The sequence below is a fragment of the Cheilinus undulatus genome, linkage group 18, assembly GCF_018320785.1.
Source record: "Cheilinus undulatus linkage group 18, ASM1832078v1, whole genome shotgun sequence".
In the NCBI taxonomy this organism is placed as follows: domain Eukaryota; kingdom Metazoa; phylum Chordata; class Actinopteri; order Labriformes; family Labridae; genus Cheilinus; species Cheilinus undulatus.
The window spans coordinates 20,252,223-20,279,513 of record NC_054882.1 but is presented as its reverse complement, the minus strand read 5'-3'; the positions used below and the strand labels follow the sequence as shown (position 1 = coordinate 20,279,513).

The following is a 27,291-nucleotide window of genomic DNA, read 5'->3' as shown; positions in this document are numbered from 1 at the left end:
TTAAATGTTTCATGTGGAGATAGCTCTAGAATTGAATTATTTTGTTGTTAACATTTTGAGGGCAGGTTGTTTCAGGCTGTGGTGTTTGATATATTTTTTCAAGTCCCAAATAAGGACTGCTGAGCTGAAACATGAGTGAGTTCAAGGTTGTCTGTGACTTATAAACTAAGGCAGTGCGAGGCGTTACGGTATTCCTCCAGTTTTACGCTCAGGGTGGTTACAGCCCTCTGTCCACTCACACCATTACCATCCCCTCCCATCCTCACACGGTGGTTAACCGACACGGTGCTTCTATTCCCACCCCGCCCCACCGGGACCGGCGGCAGCAGGGTGCCAAACCTCCCCCCCCGGGTGCCCCCGTGCCGAGGACGCAGCCATGCCGAGTTCTGTCACTCGTCAACCGGACTGCCGCCTCGTCTCCCGCGCTTCATAGAGAAGGAGTAGGATGCCATGAGATTTCCCCACAGGCCTTCCTCACTGGCACCTGGCTGTGAGTGAACCGGCGGGAAAAAGGGGATAACCGACAGCGGATAATGACGTGATGGCTCCGGTTGTAGCGCGAGCACAGGATAGCTCCGGGAGTCTTTAATGACCGGTTTTCTGGAGAAAAGTGGAATCACTGGAGAAGGACGTACGACACTGAACCGACCGCAGTAATTAAAAAGACAAACGGTCTCTCAAACAGGTTGCAGAGGTTTGCTTCAGTCTGAAAGGTAAGGCATGTTGGCTATACAACCATCCGCGCGCCACTTTACGGCTCTGCGCAGCAATTTATCCGCGTAATTGAGTGAAAATGAGGCTAATCAGTGATGTAACAGCTGCTATATTGACCTCCAGCCGCCTATTCAGTTAAAACATTAGCTATGCTTATGCTAGAAAACTGCTCATTCACGTTTTTGTCTCGTTGAACTGTCTTATATGGATTTATTTGACATGATACTGAATTATACCCTGGACTCTCATCGATTAAAGGTGGGTTTAACTCCCATTTCAAACATTTTATTAACTGTATATTCGGCAAATAAGCTGTTATCTTATTAATCTTGTAAGATACAGATACTGGTGTATTTCTTAAAAAAAATTAAATTAAAGCTAACTACAACTCGACTAAAACACGACCGAATTTTTAATCCAATAACCTGTATGAGCGTAGGCTGACAGAGAAAGTAGGACTGAGCCAGTGTATTAATGCAGGAGTGATGAATGATATGTCAATGGAGACAGAGCTCCCCCTCATTTACCAGAGCCCAGTCTCTACACATCAGTCTTATCTCTCATTCTTTGTTTTTTTTTTTTGTTTTGTTTTCCCAGGGGGCATTGCTGCACATTAAAGGATGATATCCCCCAGATGGTGACTTCTGCAGGTAAGCTGGTTGTTTCATTTTACTCACTTTATTTCTCTCTGAAACTTCGCCCTCAAGGTTTCTTCATGTTGTTATTAATATGTGCACCTCACAGATTTGTCTCCTCATGAGTCATGTTTCTGAAAGTGTTTCTTTCGCTGCCCCCCTTTTTTCAACATCAGCCAAAATTTCCAGTGTTTGCTCATCCACAAATGCTCCCAAATAAATAACACTGATGTAATTATAATGCTTAGTAACTCAAAAAAAAGGCCGGAGCAAGTGTACGCCAGGAAAAAACGCTTGACTGAATTTCGTTTAGAGTGTTTGAAAATGAAATCATCCACTTTTCCTTCCCTGCCCCCCCCCCCTTTTTTTCTTCCCCACTCTTTGCCGTCTTTGTTCCCTCCTGCTCGAGCTGTGGGTGTCTCTGTCCTAGATGTGGATGTGTTCCTCTCCTCACACGCTGAGATGAGTGCTTTCAGAGGCGGACGATACAGAAAAGTCCAGATTTTACTACCTGGCTAAATTGCCCAGTGATGGAAAAATATTGTTAAAGGAATTATACTTGAATAATTGAAGCCCCAGGGCTTTAAAATTGCAGGGGCTCGCTGTGATTTCCAGCACAAACTTAGAGGCCACCTCAACGAAATATTCATTTCATCATTTCAGAATGGATATATGAGAGAGCCGCTCAGGTATGCTACTTCCCAGCTCTCCCTCCATCCTCTCTCTCCTGGCCTGTATGTGACGAAACCTTTCAGCCTTTTGAAATGAATTAAGCTCACCCACTGTTTGACTGAAAAGTGTAAATGTAAAGTGTAAATATCGTATTTCACAAAGTAATTTATATTCTGTCTTCTAAGGTTGTCATGATGTTGGGATTTTAACCTTAGATATTATACTAGTACAAATCAAATGATGTTGATATGACAAAAAAAAGATGTTAAAGGCATCCTTTGAAGAAAATTATAACCCAAAATGCAAGAAAATTTTGACTTATTTTCTTAATTTCAGGAATATGTGAGCAACGGGAACTGTGTGAATGTCTTGGCACAATTTAAACCAGGGGTTCTCAAACTTTTCAGAGCAAGGGACCCCTTACAAGGCAGAAGATTCTCCAAGGACCCCCACATAACCCTCACGCTGATTATACAAATGTTAACTGCCATTTGTACTCCTAGATGTTGTATTTTAAACTCTTCAACCTAAATACAAGCTTTTGTCTAGTTGAATGTGGCTTCTTACTGTTTTTTTGGAATCCTTTGAGCAGCCAAATATGCATCTGTGCTTCTTTTGAGGTTGTAGTCAGGTTCATCGTTCACGTTTTCTGGCAGATGTATTTCTCGCCATTTTGTCTGAAAAATCTTTTGTTTTGTCCTTAAACTCTGCGTGCTTTGTTATCAGATGATGCTTTGGCTTGGTGGGCTCCATGGCTTCACATGAAGGCACACAAAAACATTTTGGTCTTCCGCTGCTGTTCTCAATAAAACCAAACTCGAGATAGCTGTCATCATATTTTCTCAGTTTAGCTGGTTTGGGCCTAGTATCACTTGAGTCATCGGTTTGGTATGGTTGGTTTATAGCACTGTGGTCCCTATATTTGTTTTATTTTGTATGACATGGTATTTCTTTAATAATTTATTTTAAATTATTTCGCGGCCTCCCAAGCTGTGGCTCGCAGACTGGTCCCCAGGCCCCAGTTTGAGACCCACTCACCTAGACTTTGTATCAGTATAGTAATAGACGATCACATTTTGTTAAAGGAGTTGGGACGCCACCTTCAGATAAGATGTAGAGCCAAGTCGGAGCTTCAACATTTCTCTAGTTTGTTGGGTTGCGGAAATTCTTATATTAACCAACCACCAACTAATTCCTCTTAAAAAGTGGGAATTATATTGATATTACTATCCCAGAATCAAGTTGTCAACTCTTCAGTTTGATAAATTTAAAATTCTGTTTTGAGAATTCATAATAAATTGATAATAAAAGAATCACATCCCCAAGGCATTTAGACAGTGAAGAGCAAGATTAAAACACTGTTGTTAAGGACATACAGTCTCCTCCAAAGGTATTGGAACGGTGGGCCCAATTCTTTTATTTTTGCTGTAGACTAAAAACATTTGGGTTTGACATCAAAAGATGAATATGAGACAATAGACCAACACTTCAGCTTTTATTCCCAGGTATTTACATCTAGATCTGATAGACCATTTTGAAGATAGCACTCTTTGATTGAACCCATCCATTTTTCATGTGAGCAAAAGTATTGGAACATGTGACTGAAAGGTGTGTTTTGCTGCCCAGGTGTGTCCTATTACATTGATCATTCGCGCTGAATGTCCACGCTCAGTTTCAGATTTGAGTTTTGCCTTTGAAGACTGTATTTATAGTTGGAGGTGTAACCAATGTGAAAACCAGAGAGCTGTTTACGGGTGAAAGTCAAGCAACTTTGAAGCTGAGAGAAGATGGTAAATCAATCAGAGCCATTTCACAAACATTGGCCATAGCCTGTATAATCATTTGGAATTTCCTAAAGAAGAAAGAAACCACTGGTGTACTCAGTAATAGATGTTGAATGGGTAGACCAAGGAAAACAGCATCACTTGATGACAGAAACATTGTGAGAGCTGTAAGGAAAGACCCTAAAACAACTGTTAGTGACATCAGCAACGACCTCCAGAGGACAGGAGTGAAGGTATCACCATCTACTGTTCACAGAAGACTTCATGTACAAAGTTACAGAGGCTGCACCAGAAGATGCAAACCACTCATTAGCAAGAAGAATAGGAAGGTCAGGCTGGAACTTACCAAAAAGTACAGAGACCAGCCTCAAACATTCTGGTACAATGTTTTATGGACTGATGAGACAAAGATGAACCTTTACTAAAGTGATGGAAAGACTAAAGTTTGGAGAAAGAAAGGATCTGCTCATGATCCCAATCATACAAGTTCATCTGTAAAACACAGTGGAGGTAATATCATGGTTTGGGCTTGCATGGCTTCTTCTTGGACGGGCTCATTAGTCTACATTGATGATGTAACACATGATGGTAGCAGCAAAATGAATTCAGAAGTCTACAGAAACATTTTGTCTGCCAATTCAAAGAGAGATGCAACCAAACGGATTGTGAGATCCTTCATCATGCAGCAAGATAAAGACCCAAAACACACTGCCGAAACAGAGGAGTTCATCAGGGGCAAGAAGTGGAAGGTTTTACACTGGCCAAGTCCATCTACAGATTTAAACCCTGTAGAGCATGCATGTTACCTGCTAAAGAGGAGACTGAGGGGAGTAACCCCCCGTGAACAGACAACAACTGAAAGAGGCTGCAGTGAAAGCCTGGAAAAGCATCACAAAAGAAGAACGTAAAAGTTTGGTGATGTCAGTGGGTCACAGGCTTGATGCAGTTACTGCAAGAAAAGGATTTCCAACATAATAAGTCTTACTCACTTCAATCTGCTAAAGTCTCTCTGTTCCAATACTTTTGCTTACCTTAAAATTTGGTGTTCCATTACAAATAAAGTTATCTCTTAAGTTGTTTATCCGATCCAGATGTAAATACCTGGAAATGAAATCTGAACTGTTGGTCTATTGTCTTATATCTTTTTGTGTCCAACCCAAATGTTTTAGTCTGCAACAAAAATAAAGGAATTGGGCCCACCTTTCCAATACTTTAGGAGGGGACTGTATATTTAACTTTGTCACGATGTTAGTACCAGGATCAGAGCAACATTTAGATGTTTGATTTAACCCTTTAATGTACACATTTTGATGGTACATGGTAAAAATTATTCAGTATTATTTACTGATTAATTTTAAAAAAATGTTCATATCCCTGAGAAGATATCTTTTTGTTGTCCAACAACACTACAAAAAAACAGAGAAAGTTATTATGTCATAGATCATAAGACAACTGTTAGAGAGCAATAAAAACATCAGAAAATCTTCCAAAAATGTCAACAAATTATGAAAATTATGAAAGACTTGAAAAACACTTTGAATATTTCATAAATGACTTGATACAGGCTTAGGTTTCTAATGTCCAGCACCATGTCGTATTGATTCTCATGTTGTGAGACATTGCTGTCACCTTGTGTGAAACTTCACAAAATAGTCCTTCTGTGCTGTGAAACAAACTTCATACACATCACTTTCAGTATTCCTGTGCACCCAGGAACACCACATCTTCTCTTGTTGTCACACATTGTTGGCCAGTGTGATGTATTGTCCAAGTGGACATCCTGATTTGGAATGGGAGCTGTGGGTCCCTGCCTCTTCCTCTTCTCCTCAAACTTTTGGGAAATTCCACCACTGATTTGCTCTCTCTTCTTGCTTTCTTTTTTGGATTTGCACAGACTTTGTGCAATTTGGGATTTGAATGCATACAAGCGCATGTGGTCACTTAATGTCATCCCATTCTCAATGCAATCGCCACTTTTTTAACCTGATGATGCAAAACAGTGCTGTCAGCACCTCCCATGTGCTGATTGTATGTAGATACAGCTCCTCTTCTGGCTTTTATTTTGTTAACATTGTACTTATTTATTTTACCCTTTCAATTCAGGACATAATAGGCTATTCAGTTCTGTGTTACTTTATGTTTTGCATCATCTTTTCCTCTTTTTTTGTCTCATGTTTAATTCATTACAGACTCTGCATACTCTTACATGTATTTCTAAATAACACTAGAAGAAAAAAATTACACTATTGTAAGTTAAAAGTAATAAATGAGGGAAACCTAGAATAATAAATCTGGGACTTCTTTTGGACTGCTGCACCAAAATAGGATAAGCAGACTTAGAAATGTTAAATAACCAGGATGCAAAGTAACACTTAAAAGTAAAAGGAATGATGTCCAAAATTTACAGCTGATAGGGGCAGATTTTTCTAGCCGTCATAGCAACACTACACCCCTAGATGCTACATAAGTCCCTAGGCTCTTTTTATTTGTTATTTGGATGCTTTTTTGCAGCAGGACACACAAATATTTGCAGTTAAAACCTAGAAAATAATTTGTATATTTGTCCCTCTATTTCTGTGTCTTGCTCAGTGAGCCACTTCCTGCAGCCTCAGCTGATTGCTCCTCACTTCAACATGATGACTCCAGGAAGTCACTGCTCCAGGCAAAGAAAGAAACTACTGCATCAAACAAAAATGTGCTGTCTCAACACTTTGCTCCAAGTATGCATCAAAGAAAAAGTTTTGACAGCTTCTTATTGAGCTATTGAGGAAATAGGCTGGTTTATTACCCATGTATGGGGGATTGTCTTTATGCTAAGCTATGCTAACAAACTGCCGACTGCAGCTTCACAGTTAAAAGCATGTACAAGAGTGATGTAAATCTCCCAACTCCCACCTGAAGAGTAAATAAGCATACCTTCCAAAATGCCAAGCTGTTCCCTTAACCTATAGGTTTAAGTTATGTTTTCTAATCAAATTTTCTTTCCATGGCACACCCCAGTGTCACATGGGAGAGCAAGTTCTTAATTTAAAACACAAATCATCACCACATCATCCCACACAAAAACTTTCGAGGGATGCAGTCATTTTACCTCTCCAACTTTCAATTAGGGATTTGTTTGGCACCGGTTGTGTAAGGGTAATGTATGTGTATGAGGTAGGAATACACACGTACACACACCCTCACACACTTGTGTGTTTCTGTGGGCTGGCATTTAGCTGACTGCGAGGATCGTTTCATTTCCCACAGAGAAAACAAATTAAAATATGACACCTCTCTATGCTGCCTCTCATCTCCTGCTTTTCACCATGTCAAGAGACGACAAAACTGCTAAATATAGTTCTGCAAGCGGAGGGTGAAACCTCTCCACCTCTCTTAACATTATGGAGGGCTAAACCAAATGAGGTTGTGGTAGCTCAAACAAAGGTGCAATCACCGCAACAGTCAAGTGTTTCTGGTGTGCTTTGTGTTAAAAGAAGAGGAGAAAAATACATCTTTTTCTATGTGCCAAGTTAAAGTATTGAGATTCAAATCAACATCATAACTGAAAAGATTTCTACAGTGAATATGACCATACAGTAAAATACATAAAAAACACATATTCAGTGCAATGAAGCACAACGATTGTGAAACCAAAAATTCTGGTACTCTCTCCCTCTTCATTATTATTTTAGTTTTGTTGTCCAAGAACCAGTGGACAATGCAATGATGCATTTTACGCCCCTCTTTACACAATCCTTTGACATTTTACATCTGACATTTATTTTATTTTATTTATTTAACCTTTATTTAACCAGGATTCATTCCCATTGAGATATAAAAATCTCTTTTTCAAGGGAGTCCTGGCCAAGACAGCAGCATGATAAGTTTCACATATATGACATTAAAAGAGGACATAGAACATAGGTTATATAAACCCACCCCAGCTGGACGGGTGAAGCAGCGTGCTACTCACTGGAACGCCAGTGCTACTCAAATACTCTTCTCCATGTTGTACAAGGAAAGCTTAAAATGCCAGTATTAGATATCATCAAATTATTTTTTTAAAGTGTAAACAGCATATTCAATTACAATGTCCCATTTGCAAAAGAAACACCAAATGGGCTAATGCTAAATGCCAGAGTTACAGTTTAAAAAAATGAATCTGATTACTGGTGACTCTTAACAAAATGAGATAGCAAAAACACTTCTCACAAAGGCCTCTATGTACTTCTTAATTGAATATGTCTGATGATCAAGATTTGGCAAATTTTTAATGGGTGCGACCCACATATTCAGCTCTGCTGGTCATCCCACAAATGATTGTTCCTAACAAATGTGGCACCATTTTAAAGGGGAAATAAACAGACTTTCCACTAGTATAAGATTTATTGCCAAGAAGCATTGTTACAACAAGAAATAGTCTACCAAACACAAATTTCCCTACTTTTTGCGCGAGGTTTATTTTCACCTTAGTTGGATAGCTATCAACCAGCTACCTATTGCCATTGAATCTCATGGTGCCAAAAGTCTAGTGGTCGTTAAACACTCTAAGGACAAAAGTATTTGGCCACACCTGTTAATTATTGAATTCAGGAGTTTGAATCCACAGGAATATAAAATCAAGCACCAAGTCATTAGGGGTGGGAGAAAAAATTGATACAGCATAGTGTATTATTTCAATATTTTATCACCAGATAAAATATTATTCCAATATTTTATCTGGTGATAAATCGTATTGTCTCGTCCACCAAGTATCAATTTTTTCAAATTAATGCCTAATATGAACTGAAGTCTATGATAATGGATAAATAAAATAAATTGATTGGTAAATTGTTTATCCAGTGAAGTCGGCAGAGGTGACCGTCATAGAGCAGGAGAAAGTTAGTACAACAAACATGGCAGCACCAGTGGAATGACATTAGGAATGCAAGCAGGACACAAATAAGATGGACATGACACATGAGGTTTGCAAGAAGCGCTAAATGAAAATGAAATACTGTGGAAATACGACAAACATGAGGGCAAGACTAATGCTAAATCAGCTAAATGGTTGAAAATACAGTTGCTAGAAAAAGTATGCGAACCCTTTGAGATTTCTTGGATTTCTGCATCAATTGGTCATCATATGTGCTCCGATCTTCATCTAATTCACAACAATAGACAAACACAGTCTGCTTGAACTAATACTGCACAAAAAATGATATGGTTTTATGTTTTATTGAACAAAACATGTAAACATTCACAGTGCAGGGTGGAAAAAGTATGTGAACCCCTAGGCTAATGACTTCTCCAAGAGCTATTTGGAGCCAGGAGTCAGCCAACCTGGAGTCCAATCAATGTGATGAGATTGGATGTGTTGGTTAAAGCTGTCCTGCCCTATAAAAAAACACACCAGTTTTGAATTTGCTGTTCTCAAGAAGCATTGCCTGATGTGAACCATGCCTGGCACAAAAGAGCTCTCAGAAGACCTAAGATGAAGAATTGTTGACTTGCATGAAGCTGGAAAGGGTTGCAAAAGTATCTCTAAAAGCGTTGATGTTCATGTGTCCACAGTAAGACAGACTGTCTACAAATGGAGGAGGTTCAGCACTGTTGCTACTCTCCCTAGGCGTGGTCGTCCTGTAAAGATGACTGCAAGAGCACAGCGCAGAATGCTCAATGAGGTGAAGAAGAATCCTAGAGTGTCAGCTAAAGACTTACAGAAATCTCTGGCCCATGCTAACATTTGTGTTGACAAATCTACAATAAGTAAAACATTAAACAAGAATGGAGTTCATGGGAGGACACCATGGAGGAAGCCACTGCTGTCCAAAAAACACATTGCTGCACATTTGAAGTTTACAAAAGAGCACCTGGATTTTCCACAGCACTACTGGCAAAATATTCTGTCCATAGATGAAACCAAAATTTAGTTGTTTGGAAGGAACATACAACACTATGTGTGGAGAAAAATAGGCACAGCATACCAACATCAAAACCTCATCCCAACTGTGAAATATGGTGGAGGGGCCATAATGGTTTGGGGCTGCTTTGCTGCCTCAGGGCCTGGACGGATTGCTGTCATTCACGGAAAAATTAATTCCCAATTTTATCAATACATTTTACAGGAAAACTTAAGACCATCTGTCCACCAACTGAAGCTCAACAGAGGATGGATGATGCAACAGGACAACGACCCAAAGCATAGAAGTAAATCAACAACAGAATGGCTTCTGGAGTGGCCCAGTCAGAGTCCTGACCTCAACTCAATTAAGATGCTGTGGCATGACCTCAAGAGAGCGATGCACACCAGACATCCCAATAATAATGCTGAACTGAAACAGTTTTGTAAAGAGGAATGGTCCAAAATTCCTCCTGACCATTTTGCAGGTCTGATCTGCAACTACAGGAAACATTTGGTTGAGGTTATTGCTGCCAACGGAGGGTCAACCAGTCATTAGCCTAGGGGTTCACATACTTTTTCCACCCTGCACTGTGAATGTTTACATGGTTTGTTCAATAAAAACATGAAAACATATCATTTTTTGTGCAGTATTAGTTCAAGCAGACTGTGTTTGTCTATTGTTGTGAATTAGATGAAGATCGGAGCACATATGATGACCAATTTATGCAGAAATCCAAGAAATCTCAAAGGGTTCACATACTTTTTCTAGCGACTGTATGTTATAGATCGCAATATATTGCAATATATGGTATCGCAATACTCACTGTATTGCAAAATGTTTAAAATTGCAATAATATTGAATCATGACCCAAGTATCACTATAATGTCGTATCATGGGGCCACTAGTGATTCCCACCCCTACTAGTCATGCAGTCTCCATTCAAAAACATTAGAGATACTAAATGGGCGTTCTGAAGAGCTCACTGACTTCTAGAGTGGAACTGGGATGGATGCCACCTTTGCAATAAGGCGTTGTGTGAAATTTCATCACTGCTGGATATCCCAGAGTGTAAAGGATAGGGACTCTATAGCTCTGTTGACCATTCACATGCCAGTGAGCTGGTTGGTCACCTGAGAGGCATTTGCGGATCTATTGACCTAGTTTCACCTGAGGGCGTGTCTTCCTGGGTCTCCACGGGTTTGACAGAACCTCATGATGTTAGGTCTATGTGAAAGTTCCCCTTGGACAGCAATCCTAACACAAACGACTCTCAGGTGACCACCCAGACTTTAGCATGTAAATGGTCTACAGAAGCTATAATTTCTGTCTCCGGTCCCGGTCTCTTTACCCTTTTGGAGGAGAGGCAAAACGTCGTCAAGAACCTCAATCAAGTCCAGTTGCTCTCTTGTTAAGGATTTGGGTCTCAGTATCAGTACAACCTCAGCATTCCAATCCCATGTTCTGTAGCGACACCAGCTCTCTCTGAGAGAGACTGCAGAAGCTGGGTTTTTCTAAGGCTCCCACTGCTCTCTGACTTTCTCGCTCACCCCCGCATGCACTCTCTCTCTCTGTTTTCCTCTCTATACACATGCAAACAAAGAACAAATCACTTGGCATTGTTTTTGTGCTTCATTCAAAACCCCAGCAAATCTCAGAGATAAACATTTATTTTCTACAATGTCACTGAAGCTCATTGTAACAGAGACATATTCTTTGCACAGTCACTTGGTCACTTGGGAGTTGTAGTACACTAAATGCCTCAAATGTTTGTGATAGTATGATCCTTATTTCCTGTGCTGAGACAGTCTTATCCCCGTTGATCCTCGTCTCTTGTTTATGTCAGACACTGACAGGATTTATGGCAGATCCTCTAACTCCTTGTAGGCATTGTATTGTGGACCAAGCGGTTCGTAAAATGTGTGGTTTTCCTTAGATTTGTGTTTGCGTGTGTTTCCTAGTTAAATGTGACGGCTCTAAATCCACTGAGAGTTCTTTATGAACTGTACTGGTTAAGGTACTGTGACAGCATTCGAGTTGAGTCTCCCAACCTCTGTCACTTTGAGTCTTTGTCTCTCCAGTCTCTTGGAAACTCTCGAATCTGAGCTTTTACCTCCATGCTCCCATCCTGGCATAATTTGGTTGGATGTTAGTGAAAATCTCTAGAAAGATTCGTTTACTTTGTCTGTGTTGATTTACATTAGATAAGGCTGAAATTGACACAAGAGAAACTGTAGAAATGATGCACTACTTTACTTTATCATGCCATGAGTGGAAGAGGGCTGAAGCGGTAGAGGAGATGAGGCTAAAAGAGTGAATGAGAAGCAAAAGGAGAAATGAGGAGACAGACGGCAGTGAGCTAGAGAGGGAGGAGATGAAGGGATGGAGAAATGAGGACTAAGAGAGACTTCACTTCACTTTAAACTACATTATCGTGGCCTGTGGTGTATATAATTTAGTACCATGACGCAATGGAAGATACTGCGCTCAGTGAGCTGTCTGGGAGGGAGTGCTCACTTCAATACACATACACACAGTTTTCTCTGTGATTCTGTCAGAGATGCATGTGCATTCAATTTGAAATTTTAATCCTCCTAAACAGTGCCTATTTAAAGTATTGGATGTTTTATTGATTTTTTAAATCAATCATGGTCAATATAATTTGGCTTTTTTGATGAAAACATACGAAAAAACCCTAAAGAAGATTTATGCAAAGTAATGTCAGTTCAACAAAAATGTATGATGTAAAATAAGTGACTGCATAAATATTCACTCACTTTAAAGTGACTGACCTAATTCAACAGAGATTTAGCCAGTTGGTGCTAGTAGTCTCACAGCTAGTGAAATGGGGATCACCTATTGGACTAGCCACTGGCTGATCAGTATCCCTGGCTACAATTACACCACAAAGACAAAAACAACTCAGAGAAAATTATATTGAAGGCACTGAAATCCCCCAGAGTTCAGTTAAATCCATCATCAAAAAATGAAAGGGATAAGGAACGTGTTAATCTGCCTAGATCAGGTGGTCCTCATAAACTGAGTTTTAGTGCAAGAAGGAGAATAGTGAGAGAGTGGCGCATTCTCACCAGAGCTGTTTGGTCTGCTTTAACCGATTTCTGGTCCATTTTCCCATATAGTCTAGTTTGCTTGGAGTGGTGTGAAAGCTCATATGAACTCTGGTGCAGACCAAACAAGCGGACTCTGGTCTGCTTAAAGATGGGGGTCTCAGCCCACTTCCAAACAAACCCTGGTGTGGATCATTTGGGGTTTGAAAGCACAGCGGACCATCTTGTGAAACAAACGTATAAAGTGGTATAAAGCGTAATGATTTACCAATTTTTATAGGCTAAGTGATTTAATACACTCAAATACATGTCAGTGTCTCGCTTGGCGTCTGTGTAGCCATGGCGACACGTCGTAGTCTCTTGCTCACGTTAGCTCGCCTTTTTCTTCAGTGCTGATTTCTTCATCTTATGTAAAGAACAACATGCCGGACAACTCACCACCTCACTGGCTGCTCATAACGCCCCAAGCAGAAATCCCAAGACAGCCTAAATTCAGTGTTTTTTCATTGTTTATGTGGAAAAAAGAAGACTCCATGGTCAGAAAGTTCTTTGGTCTGATGAGACCAAGATGGTTTTTTTTTTGGTCATCAGACAAGACGCTATATTTGGCGGACACCAAAAACTGCACATAACCACAAACGTACCATTCCCACAGTGAAGCACGGAGGTGGCAGCATCATGTCATGGGGATGCTTCTTGGCAGCTGGCACTGGAAGGCTTGTAAGGTAGAGGGTAAAATAACTGAGTCAAAACTAGGGCTAGGAAACTGCAATTCATAAATCACAGAAGGTACAATTTTTTCTTTGACTGGAAATCTGTGTCAAAATACCAATTAAGTACATTTTTTTAAATCTTTATTTCTTTGTAATGTTGTATATGTTTGTCCTAAATTCATCATTCTTCAGAATAATTGGAATTAGAATTTTTTTTTGGCCTAGTTTAATCTGCTAAATATTGTGTTGGTTACAATATTGAATGATTTATTGCTTGTTTGTTGAGAAATAAATAAGAGGAGGAAATTGAAAAATAATTGCATATTAAATTGCAACCGCAATATTGGGGGATTTAAAAGTCAATAAAGGGGTAAAACATCCATGGGATGAATACTTTTTATAAGCATTATTGCAGGATACATGCTGATGTTTTTTGTTTCTATTCAGTTAAAAACACAAAGGGTAAAAAATGCTTGGATCTGACTGGAGGAAGGTGGGTAGCATGTGGCTCCATTCAGTCCTATTTCGACCGTGGTGGAGATTCAGAGCTATTCAAGTAGAGAAAATGCCTTAATATTAAAAACTGGGTCATTAGACAATAAGACTTAAATTACAGCCTTGGAAGGATCACAGCTCTCAGAAAATTACATTAATACAGCAGTAATGAGAGAGAAGCTTGATATTTTTTCATCAGTTTAATTGGGATAATTAAAGGATGTTTTTCCACTAAGAAGTATCTGACTGTTTGAGCTAATCAACTTCAACAGTAGTTAGACAAAGTTGTCTGGTGTTGTAATTACTATAATGGCTGAGTTTTAAATTATAGTCTTGCTGGAGCTTAACTATATAAATTCAGTCTGAATTAATGTCAACATCATGCATTTAATATACTGATAAGGTCATTTCTCTCTCACTGAATTAATATTTACACTATGCTTGGTAGTGTAATGCGACTGCCAGCTGAAGAAAAATCATGACTGCTGCATACATATTTGAATCTCTTGCTTGCAGCTAATTTACTGCTTTCTGTCAGACGGACTTCTTTAGAGGGTCTATTTGAGGGTAGATGCTGCGTTTGCTGTGTGCAAGGGAGATAATTATGAGATGCGACTCGTAATTTCTTTTCATTTGCACCAATTTTGCTCCTGTGTGACTCCGTCAATCAACGCGGTTTGTTTAAGATTATTTCTCTGCGCTGCAGAGCAAGCGCTGGAGGAATTGATTGGATCCAACACTTAACCGTCATTTGGCAGAAAGTGTTTGTGCATATCCATATTTTTCTTGACTTCATCAAGCCACAGTATCTCTCTAAGATACCTAGGTCTCATCATGCATGCTAAGTGTTTCAAATAGAGTGACACTTTACTCCTGCAGTATGGACCGTCATCCCACCCTGCGTCATTCTATGAGATTAATATGTTTCAGCTTTTTTGTCCTGTTTTTGTTCCTTATTGAGAGAAGTCATTAGCAGTATGTTGGATAATTTCACACCTTTTTGAAATGTTTCACTCAGTATTCTATAATCATAGCAGGTGAGCTGCATGTGTGAAGGCTTATTGCTGATGATCAGCATACAGTTCTGCACAATTTGGTAATAACGTGCAAATGCGATTGTATTGGAAAATAGTGCAATTTTAATATAATACATAAATGGTATCATACTTGCTAGGCTCTCAAGGAAAATGCAGTGAATAGTGATAGTTTTAAGTTTATATATTTTTATGAGTAAAATAAAAAAATGCAAACCCTGAAGTTTTTACTAGTAATGCACCTAAGTATCAGTGGAACATCTGCCTGTTTTGTCCTTGAACGCTCATCAGCCTATCGGCAAAAAAAGTGACTTTCACTGATCACAGTTGCCGATATGTTTCAAATGTAGAAAATAGACGAATCTAAAGTGCATGTTGTGAGAGAAAATGTTAGAATATGACGAAAGCAATGCTAGACAACTGTCTGAAAAGTTTTGCTGCACATTCAAGCTGGCTGTCCAGATCAGCCGAGTTTGCAGTGCGCAGCATTCTTAGATGTGGTTGCAACTGGCTGGAAAATTGTGGGACATTCTAAACATTCTCCTGTTGTCTACTCACGCCTGCAGGTTGTGCAGGTGCTGTTGGGGCTTAAGCCAAAATGACTGCAGTAGGATGTGTCGACCTGGTGGAATAGTACGTTTAACATGATGCAAATCCTCCAGAAAAAAAAACATGCTCAACATATGCTTCCAACTATGATCTCCCTGTAACACAGCAGTTAGTTCTAAAACTTTATCACACTTCCCTTTAGGGCTGGGCCCTATTTTTTTTTAAATAGGAATCCTCTTTTTCTTGTTTTGTGTGCTTTTCTTAAAATGAGTGACATAAAAACGATAATTCCCAATTGGACCAACACAGTGGTCCATTTAAATATGAAATACTCCTCACTAATACCTGCTTGCATTAATGCAGATGCACCATGCAGCTGGCAAAGCTTCATCTCCTCCACCCCAGCCTCTTATTTTACAGCCTCAAGTTTGTTGCACTCTCATATTCAGATTCATACAACTAATTGATTACTCCTGAAATAATGTATTTATTTTTCAATTCACATTGCCATAAATGTATCTACCCTCATGGGGGTTTCCAACCATGTAGTCCATGGAAAGTCAAGGAATGCTGCTTGACTAACACAGAAGCATCTTTTGAGCAGAGCCTTCTCTGCCATGTGTTTTTGCAATTTTTCTGTGTTGCTGGTGAACAAAAGAAATATTAGACAATCTGCCAGCCAACAAAAAAGTTTATTCTTGCAAGGTCAATCAACACATACAGCGGTCAGTAAACATCGAGAGAGAGAGAGAGACCGAAGAGAGTCCAAGAGAGAAAGAGAGAGAGAGCCAGAACCTGGGAAGGTTTAAGCCTTTAATACAGAAGGAAACACCCCTAAAATATACTTCCTGCCCCCTCTGTCTGCTGAGACCTTCATCAAGACCGGGCTTTATTTTCTGGTGGTCTGGACACCACAATTTAAAAGACAAAACAACCCGTTGATTCAGTCATGGGCTCCAGGTTTCACACCTTGTCAGGAAACTGGCCAAGCCACCCTTTGTTGCTTTGTATTTACATATGCAGTAAGGTCAGCACCTTCCTAGCCCTATCGTTTCCCCATGTCTGTCAGAGGATAGGCGTCATAGAAAGGGGACAGTGGAGGTTGTTGGGGGAATACAGTGGGGGTGGGGGGGCTGTTCCAGAGTGGATGTAGGATATAATATAGACTCAATTATGGCTTGAATCTGTTGAAAAATGCATAAGATAAGAACTTTATAATAGTTGCACAGATGGATGTGTGAAACACATCCATCTAGAAAACCTTCAATACTAAGCGTTTGGGAAAGGGCAGAGGCTTTGAAAAAAACTCCGAATTTGATTGGATGTACATTCTGTCTGTCAGATCTTTACAGGCCAATCAGAGCAGCAAAACATGTGCCGCATGACCAAGGTGCGCATGCGCAGCTACGGAGGAATAATGTGAACCATGGCGACTATAGACATGTCAGTACATGACTTTTGTCGTTTTTGAAAAGAAAACAACTCACTGCTGTTCTTTGTTCTTCTTTTAATGAAGAAATGTCTTCAAGTTCTGATAAAACTGGCGCTTTAGCAGCATCCACACTAATGTCTTCCACCATAATTGCACTGGACTCTTGCTGCTTGCTTATGTAACGACTCTGCTGCACCTGAAAGTAGTGCCCCTTGTTGCTGATTGGTCCTGTCACTTTCTAACTTGGCCCAAACGGTTCGGATGGGAGCTTTTCAAGTTGGATTCGCCAGTGAGAAACATGGAAATGGGCGTATCCATCTGCTTTGCAAGGTTAGGTAGGAGACTGATTTTACCCAAAATTCTAAGTGGTTAAAACAAGACAAATACCACTGTAGTAGAGGCTGTTGGTAAAAGATTAGAACAAATAGAGTTGGGTCCACTTTTCTGTATCATTGCCTTATTAGATCCCAAGTATAAGAATGGCTATTTTGATGGAGGAAGTTAAATAAAGAGTACAACTGCAGCTTGAGCACACCCCCAGAGACCGGTTCAGCCACCAGGGCTGCTTCACATCCTGGAAAAGAGGAGAAACAGACCGAGCTGCAACAAGGCAGAGATATTAGTCTGTGTAGAGGAAAACATGCATCTAACCAAGAAGTAGACTATGAGATAGGGCTGAGTGTTATTATGGCATAGACTTGTTGTCTTAAAACTAGACAATATATATTTTTATAGTATCTCTGTATTTTAAAACGAGATATAGAGTTAAACTGAAGTGTTTTAACAATATAGAATTAACACAAAAAGTAGGGAAATTTGTGTTTGGGAGATTATTTCTTCATTGTGACGATGCTTGTTGGCAATAGCTAAACCTTACACCATTTATTTCCCTGTTAAATGGTGCTACATTTGTGAGGAACATGTATTTGTGGGATGAGCAGCTGAGCTGAGTTTGTGAGACCGGCTCATGAAAAATTAGTTAAATTTAATTTAGTTTATGTTGAGTTTGATTTGAAAAAACTAAGTGATTTATTTCAGTCTTAAGAGGCTATGGCAGTGGCAGTTATGTTTTGTTTTTTAAATAAAGCAAGCTTCTCTTTGAAATAAGCTTTAATAAAAAGTTTGATTGTGGATTTCTATGGTTAAATCTCCCCCATCTAAAGTTGTAATTCTGGGTGGTCTAGATGAGGTTACTTGGTATTGGCCAAACAGCTACCCTTAACCTGCCTGGAGTTGTGAGGAAAGGACCCTGTTGGACCACTGTGTGAAAAATGAAGCTTTTTTTTTTTTTCATTCCCTGAAAAATGGAGAATTTGGATATAGGAGGTTTTAGCCTGATGTCATTGATTTGTTTTGGGCTGTTTAGTGATTTTTTTCTGTTATGGGATAGCACAGACTCCCATTGTTGCTTTGTTGCTTATTACTGGTCTAACTTTGAGAGGTGCTCTTGAATTGGTCACAGAGAATCAACAGTGACAGGACATGCATACACAAATCTGATTTAGTATGCAGAAACTGTACAGCAAATACACACACAACTTCCTGGCCATATGGAGAGTGTGCACACCAGGTGCTACTGTGTTCAGCATGCTAATCCCTCTTCATCATAAGTGCCTGTTTGCCATCTAAAGCGATCCTGTTAGAATTCAGCAAGTGATGCTTTTAATATTCCTGTCTAATTATGATCTATCTAACCTATGCCTTCACATATGGATCTTATGAAACAGTCAGATTATATGGCATTGTGCATGATTCATTTGACATTACAGATTTTTTATGATAATCCCAAAGACAGAAAAGACTATAAACTGGTTCCAGCCTCTTGTTTGTTTGGATGTTCTTCTTTTCTCCTTCTATTTATTATTGTATGCCCCCCCACCTTGACAGTTTTGGATTACTATTTCTGAATTCAATGTCCAAATGAGTTTTGTTATCCATGGTGTGTGGACAATTTCTTTCACTTAGGGCCAGGTAGGTTTGGATGGTTTTTTTCATACAAATGACATCATTATTTAAAATCAAAATATTGTATTTACTCAGGTTATATTTGTCTCATATTAAATTAACTTGATGATCTGAAACATTTAAATGTAATAAATATGCAAAAAAAAAAAAAAAAAATCAGGAGGGGGGCAAAATACTTTTTCACAGCACTGTAGGTATACAACTTTATTTAAACATGAGATAAATACATATGAAATAAATAATTCAGAGTCAGATAAAATCCTGAATTTATAGATACAATTATTAGCCATAATGTCCTAACTTACCACAAGTGTCAAACAATGGTTCATGTAGAAAATACAAGTTTGCATTTTATCAAAAATAACTTGATTTATTTTGGGCAACAGCACTACATTATCCACAATCCCAGAGTGTCTCTGATGGAGCCGCAAATTTATAACCTAACACACTAAGTAGACAGTTTCATATATCCACGACATGTATGTATGTCTCATCTGGGGAACCTTCCATTGTTTAGGAAGGGCAGGACATTAAAAAAACAAAACCTCAGCAGGTGATTGGATGAAAATTCTGTTTATCAGTTTCATGACAGGCCAATCAGAGCAACAAGAAAAAATGAGGTAGTAGACATGCTAGGTCCCCTAACAATCTGAGCTCTACAGGCTAGCGTAGCCATAGTTGATTAACTGCGGAGCTTGTTGATGGATAAAATACATGCCAAAGCCTATCGGTATCATGCTTTAACATCTCTGCTAAGAGAAGCTTTCAGTGTGGCTCTTTGTTCTTGTTTTTTTTATAAAGAAATGTGGCCCAGTTCTGATTAAACTGTGGCTATACTACAGCTATGTCCAAGCTAATCACTACACCTGCAGCAGCCATTGTGTATACTGACTTACAACTATACCCACGTGAACGATTGCAAACGAATGGCAGAGCAGGTCAGGAGAAGAGCAAAAAACATCTTTTCCCTCACGAAAAGAAAACATGGTCCAGCTCTGATAAAACTGACACTACACTTCAGCTACATCCTAGCTAATCGCTACAATCATTGCTAACAGCTTCTAGTACGACTAAACTCTGCCCGTAGCTACCGCCTCAGACCTAGTTACAGGCCTACCACAAATGTTGGAGATCGAAACTTTGGTGAAGTTAGCAAATTTCAGCCGTTGCCTGCTACCACTGAGGTTAGAGATTAGGGGGAAAAAGTAGGTGGTAACTGTTGAGCCCTGTGATGACGACAGATGCCAACGGATATGTCTCTAAGGACCAGATCAGCCAGTAGAATTGGTTTTTATTTTATAACTCAGCTGTAGCAGATGGTTTCAGCCTGTAGAGGGCAGTATGCACATTTTAGCACAAAATGTAGACTTTAAATTCTTTGTGCTAAAATGGAAAGATTTTGACCTTAATTGATCAACAATACAACTACTTTCTCTTATGCAGTATGCAGGTCTTCATCTGAATATCCTTTTTAAGGACATTCTGGGGGCTTTTTGGCTTTTATTTAGACAGGAAACCTGGACAGAGAGAGAGCAGGGCGAGACATGCCCAACCAGTGCATCAGGGACTTCAGCCTCTTCATTTAGGCATCTTATACCCCAATACATACTTGTGAGGGTTTAGTTTTCTTTAAAGACAGCAGTCAGCTGAGAAAAAGAAAAAAATACTTACATCATTGTTTCCAAAGCACCGTCAGGTCTGTCTGTGGTTTTTTAACACAAAACAAATAAACCACACTAACTCAACAAATGCACTCGAGTTTGTTTCAGTCAAGCCAAACAGATTGGTTCTTTTATTTCAATGATGAATCATATTTTTAAAGAAATACATCTGTTTCATAAAACAGAAGTGAAAGGGAGGAATAAATCCATCTAAAATTGTGAGCTAAGTCTTGCTACTCACACTGTGGCAATGTTTTTTGTGCAGGAGCTTTCTTGCAATTTTTGTTCATTAAAGATGAGATATTGCTTAATATTGGGTGCTTGGGATTTCAGTTTTTGTTACTATGGTTACTATGGTTTCAAAACAAGAGTTAATAACATGTGGTCCTTACTTGAATGGTTCAAAGTGAAAATTCTGTTTTTATGACAGCACTTAAATTCCATATTGCAAAACGGTGTATTTGTTGCAGCTCTTCAGTGTTTAATTGAACTAGTGTTTCAAAATAACTTAATACCAAAGTTTGCATAAAACAGCATATAAGAATTTTTCAAATAAAATGGGAGCAACCCAGAATTGGACATTTTGTTGAGTAAATGTATTCAGTCCCACCTCTTTCCTGCAGCCTTGAGCTTCTCTCATTATCTCCTGACAGTTAATCCTCTTTGTTTCCCTGCAGGAGCTCCAGTGAGCGGAGGTTTTGAGGGTAAAATTCATCAGGCCCGTCATGGTTTCCTACCTTCACTCACTTCTCCCTCTTTGCATCTCCTGCTGTCTTCTAATGTAAGTGTCCATCTTCATTATTAGAGCTCAGTTGTCACTGTATTATCAATCTCAGATCCCATCGGATACCACTGTCAATGACTGGGAGATGAGATGATGCCTCTGGGAGTGAGAACCAACTTATGGCAGTTTCAGTGTCACCAGTAGTTAATAATAAGCTGCACTGTTTACAGTCCAATAAGCAGCTTGAGTAGTTTAGATGAGAAAGGAAGCCAAAACTCAGACCTATAGATTTGTCTACAAAGCAAATGCAATCATTTCTTGGATCATTACTTCCTCTGTATGAACAAACAAAAACAAAGTATTTCCTAAACCAGTCCATCTGTGCAAAGATTTCAGGGAGAATATAGTATATATAATATAATATATATATATATTACTGTGTTGTTATTATTAGGGGAAATATTCCTAAGACCTCATAAAACACTGTTAACTACATGTTGTTAACAAAGAGACAGGAGAGTGACACATCAGAAAAACAGGTTAATATTTTTAGAAAGAGGATTATTCAATGTAGTCCTAAAATAGAAGACTGAAGCCCTCTTTATGTCTCTAAAGTACAGAGTTGTAGACAGGAGCTTAATTTTCTGAGCATATGTGCACTGATACAACAAATAAGATAGATAGTTAAACATGTACGGTAGCCCAAAGAGGAAATGCATCCATGCATAGTAGGCTGTACCATTTTCCAGTGATTACAACTAATTTCCGTCTGTTTTCTTGTCCGTTGACTTAACTACTCATTATCTTATCTTGGGATAACGACGCTAGACTTTTATTCTGAGATTTTAAAGAAACAACCGTCCCCAAGACTGTCTCCAAGTCTAAATTAACAGTCACTTTATTGACGTGTTGTAAGCGCTCAATTCTGACGCTCTTTTCCCCACATACCTGTCACACCTGTTCCAATCTCAGAGCTGTTGTTAGCTGTGATGGTGACTTCTACTCAACCTAATGCCATCAGCACCCTGAAACCTTCTTCCACAAAACTGAATGTAAACATGCAATATATGGACAAAAGCCCCCTGCCCATTACACCAAAAGGGACCGTAATGACATTGTTTTCAAATACATGTATTTTAATTAGGGCTGTGTATTCACAAGGATCTGGCAATACGATATTTATCGGGATACAGGGCACTGATATCAATATATTGGGATACTATGAGAAAGGTCTTTTACGTTATGTCAGTTTTTATGTCATCACGTAATGACAAGGTTTTTTGTGGAGGGTGACTATGGGAGAAAAACTGAGCCTCATGTCCAGCTTCAAGGACTGCTTTACTGTGTGTGGGCATGACATGATGGGACACAGTGTTTTTGTCCTTTTATGGATGCCTTCATTCTTAACGACACTAAACGGCGCAGGTCCTTACAAATAAAACAAAGTATTGACTGTGTGATTATGGTTGCATGAGTAAAGACCAGTGGTAGCTTCAACAGGCTTGTTTTTTAATGTTAGCCTACAGTTGTAATGCTATCGCTATGATGTAGCTCTCAGATTGGTCGTCTTGTCTGAGTATTTAATTCTGGCGTGGCATATCTTGCAAACAACTTGACTCCTGTCTAAGTTTGTACTGCCTTTAATATTTTGGAAGCCAAAAGAAGTCGACATATCTGCATCAATGCAGCAGAAGTCGCTCTACGGGGTGGACACGAGCGACGGGCTCACTCAGACCAGGAGGCTCGTGTGATCTTGCTGTCTAAACAGGAGAGAAGAGGGCCTGCTGCCAACTAGTGGTCAGGGGGTGAAATTACACCACAAAACTACCACACCAACAAAGTAAATTAGTATTACTAAAATATCTGCAATGCATTTTAAAATATACAGTGTTGTACCATGACATATGGCAATATTTTAGTGTATGGATATTTTCTAACATCCCTAACTTTAATATGGAGTTGGTCGCCCTTTTGCAGCCATAACAGCCTCCTTGCTTCTTGGAAGGCTTTCCAGAGTTATTGTGTGAATTTGTGACAATTCATTCTGTAGAGCATTTATGAGGTCAGGCACTGATGTTGGACGAGAAGGCCTGGCTCGCAGTCCGTTCTAGTTCATCGCAAAGGTGCTCGATGGGGTTGAGGTCAGAGCTCTGTGTGGGCCAGTCAAGTTCTTCCACATCAAACTCATCAAACCCTGTCTTTATAGTTCTTGCTTTGTGCACTGGAACACAGTCATGTTGGAATAGAAAAGGACCTTCTCTAAAGTGTAGCCACAAAAAACTGTCCTATTGCAAAGGTGGCATCCATCACAGTACCATGCTTGAAGTCACTGAGCTCTTCAGAACAACTCATTTTTTAGCAAAAATATTTGTAAATGGAGACTGCATGGCTAGGTGCTTGATTTTATTCATCTGTGGCAATGGGTCTGATTGAAACAGTTGGATTCAGTAATTATATGGCCAAATACTTTTGTTCATATAGTGCATTTCAAGTCCCCAGCTTCATAACTATCAGACTAATCTCTGCTCTGGTATCATCACAAATGGTGTTTGATAACTAGTGCAAACGAGGCTAACTGTTAAAGTGCCTTTTGAGTCATGCGTCCCTTGAGAGTTACTGCAGCTGTAATAAAGCAGTTGTAGAAGTTACACTTCTTTGTAACTTTAATTTCTTTCTTGAGTACCCATCCCTACAAGTGGCTAAATGATTGTAACAAGCCATTGTGTTTGGGGGGTTAAACACCTTAAAATTAGGGGTGCACCAATCGATCGGCCAAGATCGGTATCGGCGCCGATTTCCTTAATTTTAGGAGATCAGCGATGGGCCGATCCTTGTAAATGAGATCGGTGGATGAGATCGGTTTCATATGCTTCTGTCTACTAAAATGTGAAAAATGAAAGACTACAGGAACTGATATAATTTAGTAGTTTGGACAGCAATGCTTTAAACTTTTCTTTTATATTGAAGAGAACTACCTCATGTGTAGTTAAAACAACAAGTTTGTATTGTTTCATGGGTATTGTTCGATGTTATTCAATAAAATAAGATTGAAACATTGAAGGTGTATGCTGTCAGTTATAAAAAAAAATCGGTATCGGCAAAAATCGGAATTGGCAGGTAAGGCTTTTTTAAAATCGGTGATTGGCCAGAAAATTGCAATCGGTGCACCCCTACTTAAAATATGATCCAGTATCCTTGTGTTTAAAAGCTGCTGATCGGTTATAATGAGGCAAATGGAAAATAAGAATTGAAACTAGATTATTTCTGTATTTTTTAGGGCTGGGCAATTAATTGCAAGTTAGATTAAATTGCAATGTGGCCTGCTGCAGTTTACAAATCACAGAAGTTGCAATACTCCTTTAACTTGAAATGTATCAAAGTAGCAGTTTAAGGCATTCTTTTTTTTTGCAGCAGAGATTTTATGCACATTATGGAAACATTCAAGTGTCAATTTTTAAAATGGTTTATAAAAATCCTCTTTTTCCTGTTTTATGTATGTTTTTTTAGTCAAAATGAGTCTCACAAAACACACCTACCTAATGTAGGTTATAATATAGAATGATTTATTGCTTGAATTTGTTGAAAAATGCATGTTTTGAGGAAACTAATAATATAATTGCCTATTAAATCACAATATCAGAGGAAAAAAATCGCAATTTGATTATTTTTGCTAATCATTATGCTCTGGTATTTTTTCTACTAAGCTATAACATATTATCATCGCACTATTTTCATATTCTGTAAAAGTTTTTCTAGCATCTTTGGGGAATATTTGAAACAGCATTCAGCAGTAGAAGTAAAAATGTCTGAAACTTTTATCATCTATTTGTATCTGTGAGTCCTTACACTACCCCAGCTGTCTGATAAAAGCTTCCTAATAACCGAACAAGTTACACCATATTTCATCAGTGGAGGTTACATCATAGTGTTACATGAATATACTGATTCAGCCCACATTGATTATCTTTGCAGGCATTATGGAAAACCCCGTTGGACGTAGGTATGCTGTTTATTTAGCAGATTTCTTCATCTCTAGAAAAAACAACTGAATAAAGACATTTTATGAGCTTGTTTGGTTTATTTCTCCCTCTTTCTTCTGTCTTCATATTTTTATAATTTTTTTTTTTTTTTGCTTTCCTCTCAAGGGTTTGATGGAGAGCTGGTCGAATGTCAGCGGGAACTATTGTTATATCCGGAGGAATTCTCGCCGGAGTGATACTGCTGTGCATTATAGCAGTGCTCTGTTACTGTAGACTCCAGGTATCACTGTGTGTGGGTGTGTATATGGATGTGTGCATGCTGAATTGCTAAAAAAAAAAGGGGGGTAAAAGCAGTTCAATATTATTCTTCCCAAAACACCTCCATTTCAAAGAGTGTTTGAATATCTTGAGAGAAGAAATTGCACAATTTTGACATCTACATCTGAGAAGCATTGAGGGAAGTTGGCTCAAAGGGCTGTACGTTAGTTCTCCATTGTAAAAATGAACATTACTGTTTTAAGAAAGCAGCAATATTTTAGTCAGATGTCACGCTTTGGTTTAAAGCTAACATTCTCCATTGTTGTTGCCATTTTCAAGGCTATACACAAAGATCATCAGATAAATCACTACTGAGTTGTATTTCAAGTATGAAAACAAACAATAACTCAGCTCACACAAGCAGTCAAGCACTTTCTAGCCATGATCTAGATATAATGCTCTATAACAGGGCTGATCAATCATGACAAAAATCAAGATCACCATTACTCTGGTTAATGCTGAGATCATGGTTATTATATAAACCCCTTTGAACATGCATCTGAAATGTTTACAAGGAGCCACAACTGTGTAACAAATTCTGCAAGTTTCTTTGCCTTGTTACACATCTGACTCCTCAAAACCAGAGAGGTTCCTTATGACTGAGGTCATTTACTTTTTTTGCACATGCCGTCACTCCCTCTGCTCTTCACTTAAATTAAAATGAGAGCTGTTAATGTGGGAGGGACATGCTGAGTAAAGGAAAGAAGGGTACATTCTTTCTACCGTGCATTACAAAATGAGTGCTGCCCTGCATGCTTGCGTTGTAATCAGTAATCTCAGTTATCTTTATTGATCCAGGGAAGCTCAAATCACAATTCAATCTTGCTGTCATTGATGTATTAATTTTTTACTTGATATGGGAAATTTCTTTTTTATATTTTTAGCATTGGCTATTGAGTTGCCAATCAATCAGCAGGACAACTAAGCACATCAAAAAGCTTGTTGGCTTTAAAGCCTGTTAAAATTCTGTAGGTCAATGATGTGAAATGCAATTTGATAAAATATCAGACACCTTTCCCTCAGTCTCTCTCCCCCCTGAAGTTTTCTTTGTCCATCCTCTGCAGTATTACTGCTGTAAGAAGAATGGTTCTGAGGTGGACACGGGCCCTGCAGCTGGACCGGACCCTCTGTCTCACTTTCCCTGCAATGCCTGTGACATCCTCGCCATGGACGGCGCCGCCATCACCCCCGTCTCTCTGGACCAGCTGGACTCGGGATCTCACCACAACCACTGCCCGACGTGTTCCCCGTACTCAGTTCGCTCTCTGCGCACTAATGACATGCGTAACGGAGGAGAGCGGCTCGGCTTCCACACCTACTACGAGAACCCGTCTGTTTCTCTGCCACTGTCTGTCAACCCACAGGATTCCCCTCATCTGAGCTACTATGGACACAAGGACATGTTTCCTCCCCCTCCACGACCATACAGCACACAGGTCTGACCTCGGCTGCAGCATAGATGCACACATTCAACACAGATATACATACAGACACAACAAGCACATGTCCTTTAATTTGGGACTGAATTCAGGTGATGGATTACAATACAGCACAATTGCACAGCTGCCTACACTGATGTACATCCTCATATCTGTCACAGAATACAGACTCTTTCATTCATGGGAGTGACCCTTAAACTGAGCCCACACTGACAGAACCTCAGTATGGGAACCTCAAACTACA

The 27,291-nt window shown here is 39.3% G+C and overlaps 1 protein-coding gene across 1 annotated transcript; it reads left to right on the top strand.

The window, feature by feature from the left end:
• The first annotated feature begins 452 nt into the window (after positions 1–452).
• LOC121526504 (protein FAM163A-like) lies at positions 453–27,291 on the top strand. Its single transcript, XM_041813150.1, has 5 exons — positions 453–713; positions 1,312–1,364; positions 21,264–21,367; positions 25,456–25,570; positions 26,673–27,291. Exons 4-5 carry the CDS (start codon positions 25,478–25,480, stop codon positions 27,048–27,050), a joined length of 471 nt encoding a protein of 156 aa, XP_041669084.1. The 5' UTR covers positions 453–713; positions 1,312–1,364; positions 21,264–21,367; positions 25,456–25,477; the 3' UTR covers positions 27,051–27,291.